The 15,606-nt window shown below is 44.8% G+C and overlaps 1 protein-coding gene across 2 annotated transcripts in view; it reads left to right on the top strand.

The window, feature by feature from the left end:
• The window catches only part of LOC1270698 (nyctalopin), a 62,593-nt gene extending 47,682 nt beyond the window's left edge, over window positions 1–14,911 (top strand). For both annotated transcript variants that reach the window (XM_061656701.1, XM_061656702.1), the window contains 3 exons: window positions 7,331–8,347; window positions 10,129–10,289; window positions 13,542–14,911. In XM_061656701.1, coding sequence (XP_061512685.1) covers window positions 7,523–8,347; window positions 10,129–10,289; window positions 13,542–14,742 — 2,187 coding nt within the window. In that variant the 5' untranslated portion in view covers window positions 7,331–7,522 and the 3' untranslated portion in view covers window positions 14,743–14,911. The remainder of the gene's footprint in view (window positions 1–7,330; window positions 8,348–10,128; window positions 10,290–13,541) is intronic.
• The last annotated feature ends 695 nt before the right edge of the window (window positions 14,912–15,606 follow it).

Genomic DNA, 15,606 nt, shown 5'->3' with positions numbered 1-15,606 from the left:
ATGCAGTTTACAAGGTAAATCCCGGCTGCTGATTTTGGTGGAAGGTGGTAGTTGCTGAGCATTTACCGAATAAGTTGTGTTTAACGTATCATGTAAGTGTTCGTAGAAGTAGCATAAGCTGGAGTAGACGAGTAACATACTATGTGTTGTGTCTCACAAGTTCACAGAATACAATAATACGGTTTCTTGGGAAGTCGTTATCCATTTTTTTAGGCGACCAACTCTTGATATTTGAAATTTTAGCATCTTATTTGATGGAAAAGTTCTTCAGAAAAGTTGTTCACGGAATATCAGGTTTCAGGACCTGACGACTGAGGAATAAGGCAGAAGAGATACATAGTTTGCCTATCTCAACATATAGAGCCTTCGTTTTTGGAATAAACGATGTAAACTGGAATATTCTGGTAAAGCATCGACATAAAATACAATTAATTGTACTGAGAAGGTTCGAGCTGTTGAACAGCGATCCAATGATGGTAACACCAGTTAATCAAGGGTTCAGAAGTGGTTCGGATTCTCTTATCGGCTAAAAGTTTAATGAGAATGATTAATGCAATGACCGCCTATGGAGCACTTCATGTATTATATGTCTTTGCCAAAGTGTTGGGGTATAGCTCTTGATCAGAATGTGAATAAAAGTAGTTTGATAAAATCAGCTTCATTAAGAATGATAACACCTACAGAATCACCTGAACTTCTAGATTCTTTTGAAAACCGAATACTTCAATTCTTAACTTTTGAGCTAGTTTCGGATCTTATGCAATATTTGTTGTTTTTTCAACGGAACAACTTCTATCATATTTAAATAAGAAGACTTTTCAAATGGAATTACCAACAAAACATGCAGGAGTTTTAATCTAGACGATCTACTCCCAAACATTGAAAGAGTCTATGTTTGTAGCTTGGAAAGCAACACATATGCCCTAGATCTCTTCTTTCCAATTGCGATCAACCTCAACAAACATTCCACCAAACGAACAAACAAATACCAGCAGTTGCATCTGTAGCTCTCCTGTTTGTACGCAACTTAGTTTCCAGTTACTCCACTTCCATGCTCATCCGGAACAAACCCACACGTGATGCAACATAGCGTTTACGGTGCAAAATGCCATTGTTTTACATGCACCCGTTTTCTGTATTTATGTTCGCATGTAGTACAACTTTTTATTAAGTTATTGGTCGTTCGTTAAATGAAGCAAACATGCACACACACACACGCACACGGATAAACGCTCGAGTGCAATCACATACAATGATCCAAATGTGATGCTACTCCTGCTCTTTCTTCGTTCAGGCGAGCAAGGCTACATCCACTCAGCAGCATCATCATTTCGGCATCATCCCTGCCCTTATCTACCAGGATAGTCAATTTCTTGGCAAAACACACAAACACACATACAAAACGTTCCCGCTTGCTAGCAGCAGGGCACAAAACATAACGTTTTCACCATTACAACTCATAAAGCAATGTATGACTTCCCTTCGCAGTAAAGTTTCTCCATTGTAAATCCATCCCACCGCCATACGATGCCTCGAAGGCAAGACAAGGCAAGACAAGGGATGCAGTGTGTATTGGGTGGTTGGCAAAGCGGAGCAAAATCAAACATCATTACAAACTAAGTTTATTTGAGTACGTTAGAATTTTACGAACAATTGCGTCGCGCTTGCACCCTCTCAGGCACCCCGGACGATCCCAAGGCACCTGTAAACGCGCACCCACAGCGACAGAGCAGCAGCAGACAGGAAGTTCGGAGCGCACCGGACGCGCGAGCGGGCACGCAAAAGGCAAACATAAAACCATCTCTTCCCGGTAATGTCTTCCTGCGCTATAAATCTTCCCTCGCAGTTTGCCTTTCTTTTTCGTTGCGCGGCTCAGCACAGCCGGTAAGGAAACCTTTACAATGTCACACGACGCACACGATGTCGTTCGTGATGATGATGATGATGATGATGAGCAGAAAAGCAGATTCGTAAGAATGGAAACTGGCTGGCCCCGTTTAGAGCTCGATTTTGATTGACACACCCGTGACCACTTTTATCCTGTCAGCTACCAGGGGCTGTTCCTGGGGCTAATTTATCACCTAGGAAGAGGACACGGAAAAAATGGCGAGGTATAAGTTTATCCTCAAACCACAATCCGAGTGCCGACCGAGGCATACGCGCCATATCCGGTTGCCAAATTGAGACATTTGAGGCATCCCACTTTGGAGACATTCGGCAGACCATCCCGACGACTCATTCGCTCTGTCGTCGGACTGCGTTTAGTGTTGTGTGTGTGAATTCTGTCAACATTGTCACGGCAGGACACGACATCATGAAGTGGCACTTTCTGGCTGCCCTTGCCTGTGTCCAGCATGACTGTACAGTGGTTGGAGATGGCAACCGTTTTTCCTTTTGTTTGAGAAAGAATGAAAGAAAGACTGCGGGAAATTCGAGCTACCGAGCAAACTGCACCGCATTTTCGGACCATGGATCATCCATTTTCGTGGCGAATGTTGACGAGCCCTTGAAGTGTTTTGTTTTCACGCCACGGTGCACTCAACTGGAAGAACATGCTGGGTGTGGTTGTGTCTTCTCGAGTGACCATGAAATATGACAGTTCTTGGAAATCGATTTAGGACTTTTTTGATACAAATAGAGATATATTCTCTTCTGGGAAGAGATTTACTTAACTAAAACTGTACTCAAAATTTTCCTTTTTAAGGGAATATTATTTAAACAATAACTTTAAGGGCTCTTTCCACAAAACCAACAACCGAGTCGTGTCAATAATGCTATTGCCATTTTCGACAAGTTGAGCTCGCGTTTTAAAATTATGAGCTACGTGAGCGGTCTAACAAAAATTGCAAACGAACACGGAAACCACCCAAAACGTAAGCAGTAACACCGTGTGTTTGTATTTTCTTTGCTCACTTGCTTCCACTTGCAAACAGCTTTAGGATAACGGAAAAACACTCCGGACCGAAAAGACACGGCTTCCTGGCATTCCTAGGGAACGATTTGCTTCCTCGAGTATTTCATATCGGGTACTGGAGAGGAAGACTGGCAAACACTTTTGCTTCATCGTTACTGTTCTTGTGTTGTTCATTCCCTTTCCCTTACAACACACAGAAATAACCACTTGCAAGGAAACTGCAGCAGGAAATGCAGCTCACGTACTTATTTATGATACCGAGGGCGATGAATATTAAAGCCAGTTCGATGGTGGAGTTGAACTGTTACTAGCAGGGAGTTTGAAATAGCGATTGCCAAGGGTGGAAAATCACCTATTTTAAATAACTTGTAGAATATTTTTTGTCGTATTTTTCAAGCTCTAAGAGAAACGGTACAAATTTAATCAAATCAATAAAAACATTTATGACAATAATTTTAAAAGACAAAATTATTGAACAATTTGTAGTAAACAATACCAAGCTTTAATGTAAAGATATTTGAAAAGATGCATCCCAGAGTTACACTAAAATCTTCAGATTTGAGTAGACTAATCCAAGGTGGCATTGAAATTCGTTTTTCAAATTGCACGTTAGAACCTTGGAATGTAGTAGCCTCGACAAACACGAACATGATGCTTTGGTTGACGAACTATCCAACAGCGAGTTGTGTAATTAAAACAGTATTTAACACAATGTCATGTAGACTAGAAACGAAATCATATGGGACAGTAAATAATCTCTATTTATAAACCCCATCAGTGCACAAAAGCATCTATTTCTGGTGCTTATTATGCTCATCGACCATTAAAAAGAAAATTATAACCTCCTTTCGCATCTGTCTCCCGCTTATTGTGCCAGCCCTTTCGCATTAATCCTTCTGTCCATCCCCCCCGGTGCACCACACACACACATGCTTGACAAACGACCTCAGGCTTCAGGCCCCGAACCTGTTGCGGCTACATCATTCGTCTGCCGTTGGGATTTATCCAGCCGCCGTCTGCCGAACCGAGGTTCCAAATATAAACTACCCCACCCGAGACCCAGCAAGGAGGAACAATCGTACGATGACAATAGAACTCGTAAGAAAGTGCGTCTCCACCATCCCATCCTGCTCATGAAATGGCTTTTCAGCTCATTTAGCGAATCTAGCGCAGAGATGCGCGTAAATTGTTTTGCCGAGACCGCTGTGCCGCAGATCCGACAGCGTCAGAGGTGAGACAGGTGTCAGACGGGAGTCAGACTGGGCCGTGGGGCGCACGGGAACTAATTTCTGTCTCGGCACAGACCGAAAGGCGTAGCACTAAAAATAACAATTCCACTCCGGCGAAACAACGAAAAGCATCCAGCAGCATACGCGATAAAGTGTGTAAAATTGCTTGCTGCCGGGGCGTTTTGTAGCCCCGGTGGCCCTTTTCGGATTCGCAGGGCTCCTCGTTTGCTTCAAAATTAAATACGAAGGTTTTGAAGTCGGAACAGCTGAAGAAACAATAAAATAGCGGGGAGCGGGGATCGCTCACTCATCCTCCTCTGCCCGCGGCAGCGACAGTTGGTGAAAATTGGCCGCTGCGTTCGATGGCGGAACGGCAATGCACTGCAGACGGACGATCGCAGGCCGCAGGCAATCGAAGAGCGAGTAGAAAACACACAGAACGGGTGGGAAGGCCAACAAATTCTACAACCGCTTTTACTACGGAATTCGAGCGGGGTTTTTTACCACGCTCTTACTCCCCCCTTTCACGAGGTGGAATGTTTTGCGCCCGCTTTGCATGGTTCCCGTGGTTTTTGTTTTCGTGCTGCTGCTGCTACTGCTGCTACTGCTGCCGAGCATTGCGTGGTTGAGTTTTTGGAGTTTTGTGATTTATTTATTTTATTCGTTCGCCAGGAAAAACGAGTAGCACTTTAAAGCATTGTTGCTTTTAGTGATTGCTTTAATGATATCAAAGCACTCCGCAGCGACCAAGCAGGTTCGGGACAGGCAAAGTGCTTTGCATTAATCAGTGTTTGTCAGAGAGAAAGAGAGCGTGGAAATGTAAAATTGGAAGGCAAAAAGTTGCCTGAATTTCGGAAGCGTAACTTTATGATTAAGATGTAGGGCAGGCAGAAATTCTTTCAAAAGTATTAATAATTAAATAAGGCCTTCCAGCAGCAATCACACAAAATTTAGCAGTTTTGGATTTCGCTCTTCGCTGTCAAATAACCCTTTTGTCGCGCCACTCCAAGCAGTCATAATAATCTGCACACAAACTTTTAGAACAATAACAAGTCAACGACAAAGCGCTCCAAACAATCACCATGCGGCACGTGGCACCGTAACTCCTTCACTTTGTTTCGCACGGCATCCGGGTACCAGCCGGTCGAAAGGATTTGTGCGCGTTTTCCCCCCGCCGAACGCGCGTTACTTCGCGTGCTACAAAACCAACGCCTTGTGGCAGCCAAATGTGTCAAGAGTGACAAGTTTTTGACAGATTACACGTTTCAATCCTACCTTCCTCTGCTGCCTGCTGGTGTCCTTCTAGGTCTTTTCTCCGGCACGGAATCGGAGAACTTTTTGTCACCTCCATCCCGACTGGTTCGATTCGCGTGCGCGCTTTCACACACTTTGAAACTTAGATCGCACTCAAGATGGGATGCCTAATTTGTGGTTACGGTGGATGATGATTATGGGCCCAGAGAGTTGTGTGATTTATGAAAGCCGCCGGCGATACGGAGCTTCTTGGTACGGAGTTTGATTCGGGTGAAGTTTTGTGCAAAGCTTTGAGCATGGTTGAGTGTAAATCACTTCCAGCGAAATGTTTATCTTAATGTCATCTAAATAACTGGTCGTGTTTTGAGTTAATGCTCGTGCGGATTGAGTGCTTGATTTGTAAAAACAATTACCTATATTTGCTTGCTTTTATTCATCCAACTTTTTCGAATCAAGGGGGGACCACCCAGAGGTGGAAGTCTTTAGAATACAGCCAAAAACGCATGGAAAACGCTGTAATTTGCTAAAGGCATTCCGTGTAGCTTATATATGGATATAAGTCTACTATCCCCAGAAATATCAATATTTTGGATTTGGTGGATTTCTTCTAAGTCTTATCTGGCGCTACAACCGCTTTCCGGTCTTGGCCTGCCTCAGGAGTCTCCGAACTCGCGCCTTCAATTTGGTCCTATCACGCCTCCTCTGTTCTCAGTGGACGGCCTAAAAAGACTTTACGAGCTGGATCGTCCGTATCCATGCGTACAACATGGCCAGCCCACCGGAGCCGGGCGAGCTTGATACGCTGTACGACAGTGAGGTCGCCGTACATTTCGTATAGCTCGTCATTATAGCGGCTCCTCCATTGTCCTTCCAACCATACGGGGCCAAGTATCCTTCTGAGCATCTTCCTTTCGAACGCGGCTAAGAGGGTTTCGTCAGATTTGGACAGTGTCCATGTGTCAGAGGCGTATGTGAGCACGGGAACTATATAGGTACTATATAGTCCCAACTTCGTCCGTCGCGACAGGTTCTTTGAGGTGAACTTCAGGCTGTAGAATGACCGGTTGGCAGTCAGCATCCTTGTGCGCAACTCAGCTTCCATGCTGTTGTCGTTGCTGACCTTTGACACAAGATAGGTGAATTGTGGGACGACTTCAAAAGTGCGTTCACCTAGCTGCACGTCCGCCTACGAAGATTCTGATTATTTATTGGTAGGCCCGCTGATGTTGCCACCATTAGTTTGGTCTTTGCCTCGTTTATCTGCAATCCGAGGCTCTCTGCCGCCTGCTCGATCCCTTGGTAGGCTTCTACTACATAGGAGAGCCGCAGACCAATGATATCTATATCATCAGCGTATGCCAGGATATATAACTTATAACAGATGGTTCCCGTAGTCTCCACCCTCGAGTCGTGGATGGCCCTCTCTAGCGCCAGGTTGAATAGGAGACAGGCATGCCCGTTCCCCTGGCGCAGACGTTTGAGAAAGTCCTTAGAATACAGCCATAAACCATGGAAAACGCTGTAATTTGCAAAGGCATTCAGTGTAGCTTTGATGTCGACATAAGTCTGCTATCCCCAGAAATATCAATATTTTGATTTTGGTGGATTTAGTGTCTTAAATATATTTTTTTTTTTGCAGAATAAACAATTTTTTTTTTGCAGAATAAATCTTATCTTATATTATGTTTCCAATTTGTCTATGAAGTACTCATTGTTTTTACATTGTACTTTACATAGAAATGTTTCCATAAAGTTAATCTTCTTAAGATCATAAACCATAATACACTTATAGCTTAGTTAATAATACGCTGTAACCTCATTTTAAAGGTCTATAATTTACACTCGTTATCTCTTAATTTGGCTCCTTCCTATTGGACGATAAGCGCATTAACTCCATTGCCTCCTTTCACTTTCTTCTAATCTTTCTCCCCAGATGTGCATCAAACGAGCGTGAGTGCCGACACCTTCGAAGCATGACTGCAACCTAAAAACCACCGTGAAGAAGGAAAACTAACTCACACTCTAACAAAACCAGCCGTACGATCGTCAAACTCGTCATCGTCTCTGGAGGCAGAGAAAGAGCGAGATTTGGGGCGATATAAGAAAACGCAACCACCCTCAAGAGATGATGGCGGACTTAAGTGGCTTTGTGGCTAATTCCCACCACCTTGAGCGGACAATCCACCACGTCACGCTAGTGCTGCTCCTGTCACTCACCCTCCTGCCCACCGCGAGCAGCTTCTGTCCGTCGCTGTGTACCTGCGAGAGTGATCGCAATCTGCGCACGTCCTGCATTAACGCGTCGCTCGAGGTGGTACCGATCCAGCTCAACCCGGACGTGCGGTACCTCAACCTGACCGCCAACCAGATCACCAACGTACACTTCACGCTCGCCTTCTACTATCAGCTCGAGTCGCTCGACCTCTCGCACAATCGGCTCGATACGCTCGGCTCGAAAAACTTCGAATCGCAGGAAAAGCTGCTCGCCCTCAACCTCACCCACAATGTGCTGCCGGCGCTGCTGAAGGACAGCTTCCGGGGGTTGCGCCGGCTCGAGCTGCTCCGGCTCGGCGACAACCAGCTGGAGCAGGTCCATCCGACCGCGTTTCAGTCGCTGGTGTCGCTGCGCCGGCTCGAGCTGCCCAACAACCGGCTGGTAAGCTTCGAGGAGGGTGTGCTGCGGCCGCTGGTTTCGCTCGACACGCTACTGCTGGCCAACAATCAGCTGCTGGAGGTACCGTACGGGGGCAATCTGGAGTACCTGCGGTCGTTGCGCCATCTCGATCTGTCCGGCAATCTGATCGAGTTCGTCGCGAACGACAGCTTCGGTACGCTGCACCAGCTGCACACGCTCCGGCTGGCCGGCAACGTGCTGATGGAGCTGGACTGGAGCGGTTTCAGCGGTTTGAGCGCGCTCCAGCTGCTCGACCTGGCCGACAACAATCTAACGGTAAGCCGCTTAACCGTCCTCAAAGGGCACCTTCTTCTTTCGCTCGATCGCGCTCCTCAGCTTTGATTTGAAATTCAAATTAGCGTAGTTTAATAAACCATCTCCAAGCTGCAATTAAATGTGTGCGCCGTGAGATACCGGTTCGAAAGGTTTCTCTGCCCTTTAAAGGGGGGCCTGTTTTGGAATGGTGAAACGCGTGAAGAAAGCGATACCATTTGTTGGACAGTTGACGTTTCGACCTGGGTGCATATGGCTCATCACGTCATTGGCCGCGCGCTCGATGAAAGGCGGCGAACGTATTTGGTTTCAAAATAGTCAAACCGGTACCGATCGACTCCAGGCCAGGGTTTGTGATGGACATTTTTAAATGGGTGTAGCCCTGGAGAAGTGGTGGGTTGGAGACAGAGGGTGGTCGTAAATTAAGTCAATGGAAAGGATTAATGCACCACGCCACCGGTAGGGTGTGTGGTAAAGTTTAATTTGGATTCGATTCGGCACCGTGGCGCTTATGCGTGTGGATTTAAATGCTTCGAAAAAGAGGAACTTTTTGTTGTTGTACAGTTTTGGTAGCGTAAAGCTACAATATTGTATTAGTTTGTCTTTTCCTTTGATTTTATTAGGCAGCGGTTCGAGGTCGTTTTTATTAATTTATATCTTTAAAGTATCAAAACCTTGCATATTGTGTGATCCAACTGCTTTTTTTCATGTTTAAGTAAGCATCTTTTTTGGTACGACAACCGTTGTTGGTCAAGGCCAGCTTGTCATAATAATAGGGAAAATATTTTCGAAATTTAATGTAATTTAATGTAAAATGCATTTGACAACACCTCGTTTGAGCCGCTAAGCATAGCATAATACATCTGTTACGCTTTCTAATTACCGGTTCAGTCAAATTAAAACGTGATGCAAGTTAAATGGTTTTATAAAATACAATTAAAATTTTTTTAAAGTTGATAATTGATCAATTAGTAAATGTATCTAAAACAACTAGAATCATTGCCGCCAAATTTAGGCTCTAAGACATCTTTTTTTTATATAAATTGTTGCCTCTAACGCACCTATTTTTGTCTGTAAGACAACAATTTTAGACTTTTGTAGGAATCGTGATGAATTTACAAAGTAATTAAACAGATTAAAAACAACTTGATTTTGACATCACAAAAAATGGAAAAACAGTATAATTTGATAGTTTTTTATGTAAAAAAAATAATAAACATAAATAAATTTTTAACCAATTTATTACTCCTCCTTGATCACATTTCAACTTTATTCAATCCATTAAAACTTTCAAAATTGGCATAACAATTGCATTTTTTTAGTTCTACATATAAAATTATCAACTGCTTAGCTTAAATTCAATAGTTTTAAAATAAAATTCAGATATAACTTGTCAGTAAGCAATTGGACTTCCGTCAAGAGAGACTGTTCAATGTACAAAAGCAACATTGTTTTATGTTATACTACTGATGTTACAAATTCAACTGTTACACCATTACACTTCAATAGTTTTGAGTGCCAAACATCGATCATTATAGCCTGCAATGCGGTTATACACTACAACGAACTATTGAATTGTTCCTCCGGTGAATTATTTTCACCCCATTGCATCCCATCATCGATTGCTTTTGGCTTCCGATAATGCTTATGACTTATTTCCAGTTCAAACTCCCCCCAGAGCTCCTACTATCCCTCCCAAAGGGGTAGCAATTTTCACTTTCATCGTACCCTCGACCATCGCTTTTTACACTTGTTGTTCTGTTTCTCTCATCCACAACATACAGACCATCCCGACGGTGCAGCTGGCGAAGCTGTACAACCTGACCACGCTGACGCTGAGCGGCAACTCGTTCGTGGAGCTGCCGCCGGTTGCCTTCCAAAATCTGTTCCAGCTGCGTGAGCTGCATCTGGACCGGCTGGATCGATTGGAGCACATCGATACGAGGTAAGTACCGGCCCAAAGTGCAACTGCAACCCACTCCGCCTTACCGCAGGCCGTTAGTTATGAAAATGGCCAGAATATATTGACTTACTGCACGGTACTGCACGGTGTTGCTATCGATGTTATCTCGAGCTGATTGGTGGTTGTGGAGGAGGCGAAACGATCGGTTCGCGCTGCGGGCGGGAAAGGATGTAATAAAAGCAAGCACCCCGCCGTAGTACCCAAGCTGTCATCAAATGTTCGTAACGATCGATTCAGGATTATAGCCCCTTTTTTCGATACGCGAGAATAGAGCCAGGCATGGCAAGAGAAAGGGCGCAAAGATATCTCCGCTGTGAAGTGTGAAGGTACTTTCATTAGCGAGCGCACTCGGAATGTGAATTTAAGCGCACCGTCGCTCACGTCTGAGCTCACTGCTTGCAGTGCTGATGAGGTTTTAAATTTTTATAACCATCCACAACACAAAGCACGTATCCTGTATCTATAGCAACGGTGATGGGCAATAGAAATGCTCCCAACGGAGGTTTCACTTTGATGGTTTCATAGTTTCGCGAATGATTCATTTCGGTGCTGGTTGGAAGTTAAAATGCCACCGTGTCTTTTAGAAATTAAATTTTAGGCAGACATAGAAAAATGCTAAAAATTTAGAGCTTTATTGATGTTCACTCATATAATTTGATTGTTCTATAATCACGAGCACAGTAAGAAGATCTTAGTTAAAGTTCATCAAATAAAGGAAACTTTCACCACTGGATACTGAATGTCTTGGTGCAATAAATTCCCAAGCTAGCTGCTCATCTACTGCCAAACGAGTTCACCTGCTCGTATTTGAACAAACTATTTTCAAAATTAAAGTCAACCCCCAGCCACACACGGGTGACGCTATTCCTGCACGCCCGACTCACGCAACGGGACGGCAGGATACGCAAAGCATCCGTTGTCTACGCAAGCAACGCCCATCACCCATGGCAACGAAGGAAAGAAAGCGAAGCGAACGGCAGTGAAAGTTTTGCGCTGCGTGTAATTTGGTGTAAACCCCCTCCTCAGTCGGTATGGTCTTCTGGTTCTGGTGGGCAAAAATAGCAGTGCACAAAGGCGACGAAACACGCGTGCGATAGTTCATCATCAGCACGACACGGCAGAACAAAACAATAGCGAATTGCCGCTAATACCACGGCACCATGGTGGGAAATCGCAGGCATCGAAATTTAGCTATTTTTACGAACTCTCCGTACGGGTTCGTTGTCGGTGGAAAACACACAAAAGGGCCAAAGGGAAGAAGCATTTGTATTGTTAGCTCTGCGTGTCTGCAGCTGCCAAATGCCAGCGCGAGGCAGCCGTGGGTCGCTTCCGTCTTGTTGGCGTAAAAATGGAGTTTGGCACGATCCGCCGAGAGCCGCTGACAGTTCCCCGGGCAGGGAGCAACACATATCCTTACCCGTACGGCGCGATAGAAGAGAGAAAACTATTTCTGACAGGTTCAATATATTGTGCGGTCTGAGATGCACTTTTGCTTGAGCGAAACAAGGGAAATAAATGATAAAAGTTGAAGGTACTGCTGGCGTGATGAGCCCCGCAGGAGCATAAAAATCGCTTTACGAGCTGATGGTTAAAGAACAATCAACTGAAACAAGACATGTGAAGGTTAAATGCGTGATTTCATGTCAGCGTCGAATGAACTTCGTACCAACAAGCTTACAGGCTACCATATTCAGTAAAAGATAATCCGTGTCTTTAAATTTGATGTCGAATGAGGTGCACGACGCTCATCCACCGGTGACTCAGAAAAGGGAAACATCCAGCTCGTTGTTCCCTATTTTTTTTCTCATTTCAATTTCAAAAACGCTTGCCATCACTTTACTCGTTTTAACACAAAAATATTCATACGTTTGGTTGGAGTATAACAAACAGGCGCGATCATGTGTTTTCCTGTACACGAAGCGTACAAATTGCAGCACCATTAACAATGCTATCTTATGTGTACCAGCCACAAATGCTCCCATCCTGGCCAAAAGACCAACCATTCGCTCGATTTACCATGTGCGTCGTAAACATCGTTGCTGTAAGACGTTGTGCATTTGCATTGTAACTCGCAGCACTTCATTGGGCACCAGTGGGCTGTGTAGGTGACAGGGACAATCTTTCCGGGCCGGGCCGGTGCGCTTGGAGCATGTACCGGGTGGAATAAAATCAAAATGAAATGAGTTGTAACAATGAACAAGGATGAGTGTTGCTGTTGTTGGCGCGCAAAAGTCCCTGTTGTGGAGGCGTGCTTTTTGAAGAGGTGGATAACTGAATCATATACCTCATTAGCTGAGGTCTTGTGGAGAATTTGATAAGGTACTTCAATAAATTATGCAAGTAAATAAATAAAGCCTCTAATTTACCAAGAAGCAAAGGTGTTCAACTCATTCAGGCATGTAAAAGAAACTTTAAAATACAAACTTTTCATAATTTTATAGTGATGTGCTAGCTGAATCGTAATGGTTGAAAGAGTTACATCTTTACAGTAAATAAACTCAGTTGATTGAGTTTTTTTTAATTAATTTGCTATTAAACTCCTTCTGGTGACCATAAACTTACTCATAGTGAATTAAATTAGTGCGATTATTCCATGAATTGAATTCGAATCATTGAATCAGCTCTCTACGCTGACTGATAACTCACTCATAACGAATTCAATAATTCTTCATTTCAAACTTGGGAGTATAATCTTGTTTTAGCTCACGTAGTCGAACAGGAACTCACTGTCTTGTAATTCGTGAATCAAATAACTCTTTCGATAATTGAGTCCTGATGAATCATTTAGCTGTTTTGATTCCCTTAAAAGTCCCTCGCAGCTAAGTCATTCTTTGTAAGCAAAATAGCTTTTTCAATAGCTAAAACTCAACAAAACATTCAATTCTTCACGCCGACAAGGACCTTACTCATTCGTTCAGCGATGAATCAAATCGTTTGTGAGCTCAACAGCTCTTGTGCATGTTAATTCACGATGAATCGTTCAACTCTTTTGATCAGACAGCTTTTTTCGAATAATTATTGGAGAATAACCTCTCGATAAATGGATAACTTTTTCGCACTGAGCTGCATCTCACTTTTAGTCGACTTAATCGACTCGATCTAATTCGCCATTCAAATTCATTAACTCAGAATCAACTCTTGCTAACTCGTTTGATGCATTTCCATCACTCCATTTTTCAATTATTAACTTTCTTCTACTTTTCCCTATTCTCTCCCCTCAATCCCTTCCTACAGAGCCTTCATAGACAACACACACCTGCAGGTACTGACACTCGACGACAATCCCTCCTTTTCGACCCTCCCGGTACGGCTTTTCCACGGCAACCCGCACCTCATCGACATTTCCATGCGACGGAACGCACTGCTCACACTGGACGCCGTGCAGTTCCCGCTCGATCGGCTGCAGCGCCTGAAGCTGGCCGGCAATCCGCTCGTGTGCAACTGCACCATCCGCTGGCTGTGGCGGCTCGTCACCGGCACGCTCGACGACGACGACGGGGACGATCCGGACGGTGTGGCTTTCCTCGGCAAAGCGCTGGCCGATCACACCAACATCACGACCGTGCTGCTGATCGACAAGGACGAGATTGGGTGCGATCTGAACGAGGACGGGCTGGTAACGCGTCGCATACTGCGCAACATGTCCGAAGGCGACATCAACTGCCCGGCCCATCTCGTGACCGTGCTGAGCGTGCTGCTCAGCCTGCTACTGCTAGCGCTCGGTGCTGGCGCAGCAATCGTCTATCGGCGCAAAACTCGCGAGCGCAAAAAGATTCTCCAGGAGCGCAAGAACGTGCACGAGCGCATCGTGCCGCAGAAGGTGGATAAGCTCGAGCTGGAGCGATATCTGGCGCAGCAGGTGCTCTCGAACGATTATCGCGAGCTGCGGCCGGCCTGTGATCTGCCGGTACGGTACGACCTGAAGTATCCGGACCAGACGGCCCACCAGCTTGCCGTGGCGCCCGACGTGGATCCCGACTCGGACCATTACGAGAACATAGACTACCTCCAGCATCAGCGGGCCCTGGGCAGCTCGACCGCCTCGAACGCTACCACCCAGTCGATCATTACCAATCCCTTCCATCAGCAGCCTCCGAGCCAGTACCACTTTCTGGCCCAGGGGCAACACCCGGCAGCTTATCAGACGCACCAGCCACACCACCACCACCATCACACTCACCACCCGACTCATCATCATCCGCATCCGCATCATCAGCAGCAGCAGCAAACGGCGGCAGCACCAGCGATGACGATGCAGCATCCGCACAAGTACGCCCACCATCCGCATCACCAGCACGCCGGGGCGGACGGTGCTGCCAACAACAGCAACACCCTGCCAGTGCCTCCCGGGCAGCGCAGCCTTAACAACTACTCACCGAACTTCTTCATCTACGTCCTCTACTCGCACTTCATACTGCTGCTGCTGATGTTATGATGAGGTGCAGGGCATAGCGCTGCAGGGTGTATGGTGCGATAGGGCAGGCGCGTCGCGCGACGCCGCTCCTCTCGTGGCTGGCTGTCAATGAAGCAATTCAATCAAACTCTCAAAACAATCGATCGAAACCGGTGCTGAATGTGTGTTTATGTACAGAATGTGTGAAAAACTCTATACATTTTTGCTTTCATTTTCCTGTTTTGTTTGAGATTTTCCCAAGTTGACGTCGCTGCATGTTACTCATGCAGGCACGGCAAGGCTAGTAAGACATAACAGCAAACTGCAATTGTACATTATACGGAAACTCTCATGGCAACACTCGTACTAGACTAATGTTAACATACCCCGTACGTAAGGTTCAGATGACTTGTTTTAGTTTTTTTTTCATCGCTGCAAAAAATCGTTCAAATGCGCCATATTAGATTAAGATATTTTGTTTTTATTAACACGCAATTGTACTGTAGGATGGGTAAGGAAGGTCTTTAGAAAAGTCTTTTATTGATGGCAACTGTTGATATATTGGCAGCTAAACTTGTTTCTAATTGCATTATATGATCCGGTTTTTACTTCTTGATTTATCTTTACCCTCTAACCTACTGCATACTCTCGAGTCTTTACTCTAATAGACCTTTTGTTTACTTTCAACTGTTTATTTTGTGCTTTATCTGCTAAGCGTTCCTCTGTGCTTCCTGTTTGGTCCTACACTAACAACTTTTTAGCAAACCTTTCTGCAAAATTAATACCTTTGTACAGTAGATAGAGATAATTTATATTTTTACAAATAACAATTACGAAACAAAAACACGAAAATTCATTCAAAAGGAGAAAACAGAACAAGCTAACTCACAACATGTACATCGTGGA

Source organism: Anopheles gambiae, chromosome 3 (assembly GCF_943734735.2).
Source record: "Anopheles gambiae chromosome 3, idAnoGambNW_F1_1, whole genome shotgun sequence".
Classification (NCBI taxonomy): Eukaryota; Metazoa; Arthropoda; class Insecta; order Diptera; family Culicidae; genus Anopheles; species Anopheles gambiae.
Note: the sequence above shows the minus strand (reverse complement) of the source record. Positions and strands in the feature narration are given on the sequence as shown.